Source organism: Labrus mixtus, chromosome 2 (genome assembly GCF_963584025.1).
Source record: "Labrus mixtus chromosome 2, fLabMix1.1, whole genome shotgun sequence".
Lineage (NCBI taxonomy): Eukaryota > Metazoa > Chordata > Actinopteri > Labriformes > Labridae > Labrus > Labrus mixtus.
The window spans coordinates 33,887,081-33,897,661 of NC_083613.1; the positions used below are offsets into that span (position 1 = coordinate 33,887,081).

A 10,581-nucleotide genomic window follows, 5' to 3' on the forward strand; every position below is an offset into this window, starting at 1 on the left:
GTGTCATAGCAGCAGTCACAGGTCTACATGGAGACCTGTTGTTTCTGCAGCAGTGTAGCAGGAGAGTCCTGTAGGAGTGGTCTGACACCACGAGGCCTGTGTGGTTTCTGGAATTGTTCAGAATTAAATTATTTTCTGTATTTATAAACCCAGCCGTTCTTCAGACAGACACTGAAATACCAGGTGTTCATTTTATGTTAAAAAGAATAAGGTCAATTGAATTTCATTTTAATAGCACATTTTATACAAATGTAAATTCATTGTGCTTTACAGACGACAAAGATAAACAAACACAATATAAACGCATTTAAAACCAAACATGCACAAATGGATTCAAAAGCTCCCTTTGAATCCAAAACACATTTATAAAAGGAGCATACACCATTCCATACAACACACACCTACATATACCTGTTCCTATAGAGTGCATAAAGGGACCCTACACCAACCTTACAAATGTATATACACACACGAACAAACTAGCAACCGAAGGCACGAGAGAAAAGCAATGTTTTAAAGCCGCTCTTAAAAGAACTTCAAGTTTCTACAGACCTCAGGTCAGTGGGTAGTTTGTTCCACTAAACTGCAACATGCTGACTAAATACACCTTCATCAGATTTCGTCTTGACTTTAGGTAAATTCAGCAGACCCAGACCTGCTGATCTGAGGCATCTGATTGGGCTGTAGTCAGTGAGAAGGTCAGAAAGATATTGAGGTGCAATTCCATTTAAAGGGGCTATATGTAACTTTCAAAAATACTGCGTTTGTAGCGACACCGCATGGCCGTTAGGCGAACTGCACCAGTAACTCGCTGTCCCTTGCGTGCTCGTCATACGGCATCATCGGCTACGAAACACTCGATATTTACCTGCATAATGTTTACAGAGGAGGTAAGTGGTCATACACATGTGAAAGTCTGTGTGTCTGTATTCATTCTCCATCCTACAAACGACAGTCTCTGCAGGCACTGGCTGAGAGCAGGAGTGTGTGATGAGTTTGTCCGCCTTTGAGAGCTCTTAGGGCGGATAGAAGTGTGTGGAAGGCGGCCTCTGGCCGTGGAGGTGAAGACTGGGAGTGTGTGATGAGTTTGTACTGTTGATCTCTGTAAGCGGAGCGGAGTGAGGAGGACATCGAGAACGTGCATAAAATGTCACTTCCTGGAGCTTTCGCGGAAAATACGACCCGGGGAAACTTTTTATACAGGCAACCCAGACAGACAGTGAACATCTACTTTTTCACATCAGTTAACTGTTCGCTTATAAATGGGCGATAAAAAACGATTTATACATGTAAAAAGTTACATATATCCCCTTTAATGCTTTATAAACCAGAAGTAATATTTTTAATTTGATTCTGTAGTGAACTGGAAGCTAATGAACATTTTTTTAGAATCGGTGTGATGTGTTCTATTTCCTTTGTCCCAGTTAGCACTCTGGCTGTAGCGTTTTGAAGGAGTTGGAGTTTGTTTATTGATTTTTCAGTCCAGCATAGAGGACATTACAGTAATCTAATCTGCTGGATATTAATGTATGGACCAGCTTCTCAGAGTCAGATTGGGTCATGAAACACCCGAGTTTGGAAAAGATTCTTAGATGATAGAAGGCTGTCTTTGTAATAGCTGTAATGTGCTTCTGAAAGTTCAGATTTAAATCAGTGATGACACTTAGGTTTTTTACATGATCACTGTACTGAAGAGGAAAAGATGGTGAAATGGATATGAGCTCTTGCTTTTGTCGAAGTTGTAGAAAATGTTGTGATATCCAGCAGCTAATTTCTAAAATGCATTTGACCATTTCATTTATGGGACTATGGTTATCTGGGGAAAGTGGAACATAAACCTGCGTATAATCGGCATAGGAATGATGGGAGATATTGTGTTTCTGTATGATAGAACCAAGAGGGAGAATGTAAATACTAAATAGTAGTGGGCCGAGAACTGAACCTTTTGGCGCCCCATAGTGAATGCTGAAATCATCAGATCTAAAGTTGCCAAGTGAGACTTAGAATGTTCTGTTTTATAAGTAGGAGGAGAACCATTGAAGAAAAGATCCTGAAAGGCCAATGTAATTTTCCAGTTTGTTTAGCAGAATTTCATGGTCAACTGTATCGAAGGCAGAACTAAGATCTAACAATACTAAAATGGAGAGTTTGTTTGCGTCACGGTTGATTTTCAGGTCATTGATTACTTTAACAAGAGCAGTTTTAGTGCGTTGGTTTACTCTGTAACCTGATTGGGTTATATAACTCCTTTTTAAAACCAACATAAAGTTCTATATAAAAGTGAAATAAAACCATCTGAGCAGCTTTCCAGTACACTTAATTATTCTGCTTTGTGTAGGCAAATTAATATTTCTACACATTCAGTCGTGAGTTGTGAGGGCATTAAATACTCTACTCACCAAAATACATGTACGGCTTAGTCATTTTTATTTTATTTACAAAGACGAGCAGCTCTAAGAGACCAGGGCTGAGTCGTGTGCTCAGTCTATTCACAACAAGTCCAGCTGCAGAAAACACTCTCTGCTGACCGCTTCAATTTCCCCTCACTTTTCACAGCACCTCTTCTTCCTTTAGTAGTGATAACAGCAGTTTTTCTGAGTTGTAAATGTGAAGGGCGCCCTCTTTTGGTATGTATTGGTATTACATGTGACCGCTGGTTAAACTGTAAACAGATAGTCAGTGAATACATTTCTAATCCGTAAAATTCTTGACGGCAAGTAATCGATAGATGATTAATCATTAACATCACTAGTTCAGAACAATGACTTTCTGTGTGTTTGTTGATGTGTTCATAACGGTTTTATACCTCATACATCATGTTATCTCTCGATGTTGCGCTTGATTCTGTAATTACTGTGGGAACTCCTTGGTCTGGTGACTCCAGCTGTCCAGCGGTGCTGCTCCGTGCTGCGCTCTGAGAACTCAGCCTGTGGGTGTTGACGGATGAAGGAGCGGACACACAAAGCACACGTATCGAGTGGATGTTCTGGGTCATATGTGTCAATCAGTACTTACTCAGACCTCGTCTTCAACGAGTTTATTTAGAAGTTTTTGTTTCACAATCACATATTTACAGATTTCTTTGACTTTTTATCAACACTATCATACGTACAGCAGAACTTGGTCAAAGAGACACCAAAGACATTTCAGACAAATATAAACTGAATTATTGTCTTCTGCAGTTTTTTCCTCTCGATCTGAAATTGGAAGTCATTGAAGTTTAAAGGGTTAATAAATAAATATACGTAATAAACGTTATCACATAAATGATGCATCTCGATGATGAGCTGAGTCAATCAAATCAGTTTGTTACCTGCTGTGTTTACGAGGACAAACCTCTGAACTATAAAGTCAATCAACGAACACGATGATCTGATTCTGTCAAAGATGTCAAATATACCGTGTTGTCAGTAAATGGGATGGTATGTACTCGGATGAGAATCAATACATGAAGTCTGATTATTTCACACTGACAGGAGAGATGATCAGAGGTGCAGAGTTTTTACCTCCTTCAATAACACTAGGACCCAAGACAGGGAAGAGTTTCTCAGTGAAGGAGCAGTCTGTAAAGGAGTAGATCAGAGCTGCAGAGTCCACGTCATAAAAGGAGACCAGACCCTCCTCATAATCCACAAACACCCCCACCTTCTCAGGACGACACTTCAGAGAGAGACGGACTGAAGGGTCATCAAGGACTTCATATTCATTTCCGTTTCTCAACCATATAGTCCAGAAACCCTCTTCAGGACTCGCTGTGATTTCTCCCTTCCTGTTGATGGACTCTCTGACCACTCCTAAATCCCAACGAGTCTTTCCTTTAACCTGAACCTCAAAGTAAAATCTGCCTGAAGAGAAACTCTGCTTTCCTAAAACGCAAACACAAGAAGAGAATCTCTCTGGGTTGTCTGGTAGATTCTTCCTCACATCACCATGATAAACTTGTCTCCCACCTTTAGACAGGATGAGATTAGGATGTGCTGTATCAGGATCAAGAGTTCCATCCACAGCATACTGCTGGACTCTCTTCAGTGCAGTTTGAACCAACTCCTTCATCTCTTCACTGACAGTCTCCTCCAGCTGAGCCACAGCTTTCCAGGACTTCAGGGCCTTCTGTTTGGTTCCAGTGCAGACGTCACAGAGAACTTATCCTGGTTTGGACTCTTGTAGCTCTGAGCTGCTGCTTCTGGCTTCCTGCTGAGCTTTGTCTCTGAACTGACCAACAATCTCAGAGAGCAAAGTGTTGATCCTCAGTTCAGGTCTTTTAGTAAAAGCTTCCATACAAATTGGACACCTGTACTGGTTGCTGGTGTTCCAGTGGTCAGTGATGCAGTTTATGCAGAAGTTATGTCCACATGATGTGCTAACAGGATCATTGAACACATCCAGACAGATGGAGCAGAGAAACTGATCCTCAGACCGATGATAGTTTGCAGCAGCCATATCTACACAGAGTGAAAGGAAAAAAAGAGAAATATATATTTTTTAATTAAAATATTAAGTATTCTTTTAAATGGGAAGTATAGAGATCATAATCAGTGTTAATGTTTAAGATGCAAGTACATCTCTCTGCAAAGGATCATTAAAACCGGTCAATATTTGTTAGTACTAAAGACCTGATGTTTTGTCTTTCATCCCACTGTCTTATTCTATCCCGCCGATGTAATATTTTGTCCAACCCCTCATGCACACCCCGTCATGAAGGCATGATTATTGTATTCAGTTTTATATTTGGTGAGAGCTGTAAGTAACAATGAACACTTTCACATTGGAAAGCTCAAGTGCTACAATGGGCTGTGAACTTGAACTTTCACTGTTGAACAGCTTCTCCAAGAATTGTCACCTTAATGTGGTGGAGGGGCTTGCGTGTCCTGATGAACCCTGGAGCTGTGTTGCCGGTAGGGCTGGGAAATATATATCGAGTTTTTAAAATATTTATTTCAACGATATAGGGTTTGACAATATCATTAATATCGATATAGAGGTGGCAGGTCACCTTTTTCTCATCTCACTGATGATGATTGACTGGATGTCCCTCTTAACCCTGCTCCTCCTCTCTCTCTCTTTTATTGTATTTAAGGAACATTTTTATTTTATAATGTTACTTTTTAAATTCATAAACAGGTAGTATTTTACATGTGTTTTCACTGTTAATAAAAGACATATCGATATACGCCATTCAGCTAAACAATATTGAGATATGAGTTTTGGTCCATATCGTCCAGCCCTAGACTTGCCGGGGGCAGCCACAGGCCTGCTCTCCACCCCCCACACCAAACTGCGATCTTATAGTGACAGAGCTTTCAGTGCCTCAGCCCCCACCCTCTGGAACTCTCTCCCCGCCAAAATCCGCACTGCTGCATCTCTGGTCATTTTTAAAAACTTCCTCAAACACCACCTGTTAACCAAAGCATTCAGCCTCATCTAACACTCCCCCCAGCTGATCACCCACTTCCTTTCTCCTTCATTTGTCTGTCTCTTGTTGCTTCCCATTACGCCCCCCCTTGTAAAGCGTCCTTGGGTTTCATGAAAGGCGCTATATAAATCTAAGTTATTATTATTATTATAAGGCTTGTGACCCTGTCCCTCGGGGGATACTGCAGGAATATGGATACTGGGCCATGTTTGACCAAAGTGGGAGCTGTGGCTTCAACTTCTGCACAAAGTCAGACACGTTCCCGATGTGTGATGGCCTTCGCCAGGGTTGCCCCTTGTCACTGGTTCTGTTTGTGATTTTCATGAACAGGGTCTCAAGGAGCAGCTGGGGGAAGGAGGGTTTCCAGTTTTGGTGGCCTAAAAATCTAATCTCTGCCGATGATGTGGTTTTGTTGGCTTCCTCATGCTAGGACCTCCAGCAGGCATTCAATTTAATTTCCTTTGTCCTTGCAGGGCATGGTCAGTGAACAACGACGATACCAGGAAGTTAGAAATGAAGTCCAAATAAGGACGTAGGACGTAGACACTAAGAAATTTGGTTAAAACGAATAAAGTCCTGTGACCTCACGTTCAAACACACACAAATGCTGACTGCCCTACTATCGATCATCAAAATAACAGAGATTGCATTGTTTTAAACAAGTAGTTTCTAAAAGTGTTTTTGACGACCTTACGATGGCCATTTAAAAAACTTTAGAAAACACAACCGCCCTCTGCTGGTGAAAGAGCTGATTTTGACCTTTACTGTTGTGCAGATGGTTTTTTTAGTGCAAAATTGTACCGCTTACAAATCTTTTGCTGACTTGAATGAAAACAAATGTCACTTCCTTCATTGAATGAAGTTAGTTTAATTTCTTTGAAGAGAAACGGAGACCTTTCTGGACGGCTGTGTGGCTGACACCCTGACAAACTTTAAGTTTCATTTCTTCAGAGTGACGCTGAAGCTCTCCTCCCTAAGCTGTGGCTCCACCTCTATCTGCAGCTCGTTGACGCATGTCACACCCTCTGTTGATTGCAAGCTGAAAATCTGGGGTGTGATTTTCACGAAAATTCAAGCTTAAAAGAGTCTGAATCCGAAACTGCCAGCAGAACAAGCTCTGATCTGAAACCTAGGAAGGTCTTGTCAGCTAGGTGGGCGAATCGAAACTTACTTTGAGTAGATATTGATAGTGGGTCGTTGTCAGGCTTTGTTTGGGCTGAGCACTTAAGTTTCATTCTCTGAGCGTCAACAGGAGAGGCAGTTGACGCGTGTCACACCCTCTGTTGATTGCAAGCTGAAATCTGGGGTGAGATTTTTACGAAAATCCAAGCTTAAAAGAGTCTGAATCCGAAACTGCCAGCAGAGCGTCTGACGCTTCAGCGTGGCCACAGATCCCCGGCATCCACGACTACTGCTTCTTCCTCTTGCACCTGCTAAATGCAACATGTGCTACAAATAAATCTCCATCATTCATGGGAACAGGAAAAGACACATCTGTCATAGACAACACAATCTTAACAACTTTTCTCTGCTTAAGAAACCCTCTTCTCCCCACCCTTCATTTTCTTTTGGCCTCTGGAACTGTCAATCTGCTGTGAATACAACTGAATTCATCCAAGCACTTGCAAAAATGTCAGACATTCAGGCACTTGCCCTTAACACAGTCACACCAGCTGCTCTTTCTGTTGACACAGTGTTCTCACACACACCCCACTCTGTTGGACGTGGAGGTGGTACAGGTATCCTCATTTCTAATACCTGGAAATTCAATAAACTCTTCCCACTGAGCAACAACTCCTCATTTGAATATCACACAATCATGGTTACTGCTCCTATTAAAATGTACATTGCTATCATTTACCGCCCACCAGGGTGTAATCTGAATGATTTTGTTGTGGAACTGGACATGTTACTCTCAGAAATCCCTGATGGTGGAACACCACTGATTGTAATGGGAGACATGAATATACACACTGATAAAGCCCAGGCAACAGACTTCCTTGCTCTCCTATCCTCATTTGACCTCACGCAGTTCCCAACTCCTCCTACCCACAAAGCTGGCAACACTCTTGATTAAATTCTGACACGGAACTGCTCGACAGCAAACCTGACTGTCACCCCTCTGCATCTATCAGACCACTTTATTCAATTCACAATCTCCTTTCCGAAACTCCCTCAGGTACAGCCACAAATGGTGTCATACCTCTCTGCAAGAATCTCGTCATGCCTTGCTGATATCTCTAAATGGATGAATGAACGCCACCTTCAACTCAATCTTTCAAATACTGAGCTCCTTGTCATCCCAGCCAGTCCCTCTATGCAACCACAGATCAATATCCAGCTTGGAACAACCAAACTCATGCCCACAAAGTCTGCCTGGAACCTGGGTGTCATGATTGATGATTGACCAGCTAACTTTTAAGGTTCAAGTAGCCTCGATTGCCTGTTCATGTCGATTTGCCCTGTACAACATCAGGAAGATCAGACCTTACCTGTCAGAACATGCTACACAGCTCCTGGTACAGGCTCTTGTGATATCACGCATCGACTATTGCAAATCTCTACTGACAGGTCTTCCTACATGCACTATCAAACCCCTGCAGATGATACAAAATGCAGCAGCACGACTGGTCTTCAACCTTCCTAAAAGAGCACATGTCACTCCGCTGTTCATCTCCTTACACTGGCTCCCAGTTACTGCTCACATCAAATGCTGCTCGCTTACAAAACAGCAACAAAAACGTCTCCTCCTTACTTTAACTCTCTCATCCAGGTCTACTCTCCCTCCCCCCACTATGCTCTGCCAATGAAAGGTGTCTGATCCAACCTTCACAAAAGGGGCCTAAGACGCTGACTAGACTCTTCTCCTCTGTTGCCCCCCAGTGGTGGAATGAACTTCCAAACTCCTTTCGATCTGCAGAGTCCCTCTGCACCTTTAAGAAAAAGCTAAAGGCCCAGCTATTTCATGAATACCTACTAACTTAATAATGATGATCTTGAAGTGTCTGAAATACCTGGGACATGGTTAACTCCTTAAGGGTGTGGAGACCACATCTGGACAAGTGATTGTATCTGTGACCTGTGTTGCCCTTTGAGTTTATGACATACATAAATCTAAGAAAGAAACCCCCGCAGCTGTATGAAGAGGGGTTGTCCTGAAAACAAACAGATGTCCACATGTTGTTCTGACTGCATAAATACAGCTGTGTGTTCGACAGAGATCATTATTGGCTTCATGACTCTCCTGAGCAGACGTGCTCAGTGATACTTTCTCGCTAATAAAATAATCCTTTTTACAAGCAAGTCAGTGTCAACGGAGATTTTCTTCATCATCTGCATATCATCAATGACTGAGGGAAACCACGGTCTCGATATTATTGATGATGGTAATGACGATGGTTTTTGTTTGATAACGACGACTGACAAGATGGTTTTTATACTGATTAGAGCTCTCAAGAACTGCCCTCAATGTTGTGCTTTGCCTCTGGTCACTTCCTGTCAGCACCTGTGTGTCCAATCGGACTCAAAGCTGATCATTTGCTCTTACTGACATTGTTCCCTTTTTCTAGATCCTTGCTTGTGTTGTACTTACTCTCTGATGTACGTTGCTTTGGATAATAGCGTTTACTAAGTGAATTGTAGAATAACTGCTGCTTGTGTACGATATCTAGTCTGACTTCCTGCCATTGCTCTGTTTCCCGCCTTTTGTCCCAACACACCTGTGTCTCATAATCGGACTCAAAGCTGATCATTTGCTCTTACTGACATTGTTCCCTTTTTCTAGATCCTTGCTTGTGTTGTACTTACTCTCTGATGTACGTCGTTTTGGATAAAAGCGTTTACTAAGTGAATTGTAGAATTGTAGAATAACTGCTGCTTGTGTACGATATCTAGTCTGACTTCCTGCCATTGCTCTGTTTCCCGCCTTTTGTCCCAACACACCTGTGTCTCATCTGCAGTTAGTGTGACCTGTATATATCCCCCTGTGTTTGCACCAGACCTCTGACAGATTGTCTTTGTCTCCAAAGTGTTTCATGCTTTCCAGACTTATTCTCCTCGTGTTTGCTCGCCCGGTTTTCAACTTTGATTGGATTTTTGGATTTTGTGGATTTGCCCTTATTGGATTTTGCTCTCACTGATGGCCTTCCTGTGTACGACCTACGAACATTTGAGTAAAGAACTTATTTTTTCTGTTTTTTGTGTCCTGGACTTTCCTCTGCATCTGAGTGTAGTTTTGAATTGTTACACTGAGCATATTTCTGACTTTCTCTGCAGTGTGTTAAAGACGTAGCTTATTATTCAGCAGGTTTATAACCTGGAAGTTTGTCATGAAATCAAACTTCAGACTTTGTTTTTAGTCCCGGTTGACATGAATCGATATTGAATGTATTTGCATGAATTAAAAAACAACTCTCTGTACAAGATGGTGCAAAAAAAAAAAACGTTTTTATTTTCAAAGAATCACATTATTACAGATTGATTTGACTCATCATCTTTTTAATCAGAATATAAAAGACAAATGTAGTGGTTATCTTCTGCCTTCTTCATGAATCTTATGTTTCGTAAACTTATTTCTGTCTTAACCACAGAGTGAAGACGTGACAATGTGCCTCATTCACGTTTGTACGTACATTTGCCGCACAAATCTGAGATTCATTGATATATTTTTAGAAGAAGAAGAAGAAGAATTTATACTTTATTGATCCCGCGAGGGGAAATTCGTTTTTACACTCTGTCTAGTAAACATGCTACACAAACATGAACTGAAATACACACACATGCACAAACAGGATCCTGTGGACATGCACTAATGGAGAGGTCTCAGAGTGAGGGGGCTGCCCTACGGCGGGCGCTCCTGAGCTTGTGGGGGGGGGGGGGGTTAGGTGCCTTGCTCAAGGGCACCTCGGCAGTGCTCAGGAAGTGGCCTGGCACCTCTCCAGCTACCAGACCAATTTCCAGACTTGGTCCGTGCCGAGACTTGAACCGGCGACCTTCCGATTCCCAACCCAAGTCCCTACAGACTGAGCTACTGCCGCCCACAATTATTTACTTGAATTTACAATTTACAATTATTTACTTGAATTTGTTCTGATTCCGACCGCCAAGGCACATACAGAATTGCTGCAACTATGTAATTCCGTGAAACTGCATCAAAGCCCCCAGACACA

General features: G+C 42.0%; 1 protein-coding gene across 1 annotated transcript; it reads right to left on the minus strand.

Annotated features, from left to right (window-relative positions):
- Positions 1–3,022: 3,022 nt before the first annotated feature.
- Positions 3,023–4,462, minus strand: LOC132955048 (nuclear factor 7, brain-like). Its single transcript, XM_061027676.1, has 2 exons — positions 4,160–4,462; positions 3,023–4,129 (listed from the first exon to the last, which is right to left on the minus strand). Exons 1-2 carry the CDS (start codon positions 4,438–4,440, stop codon positions 3,460–3,462), a joined length of 951 nt encoding a protein of 316 aa, XP_060883659.1. The 5' UTR covers positions 4,441–4,462; the 3' UTR covers positions 3,023–3,459.
- Between the last annotated feature and the right edge of the window lie 6,119 nt (positions 4,463–10,581).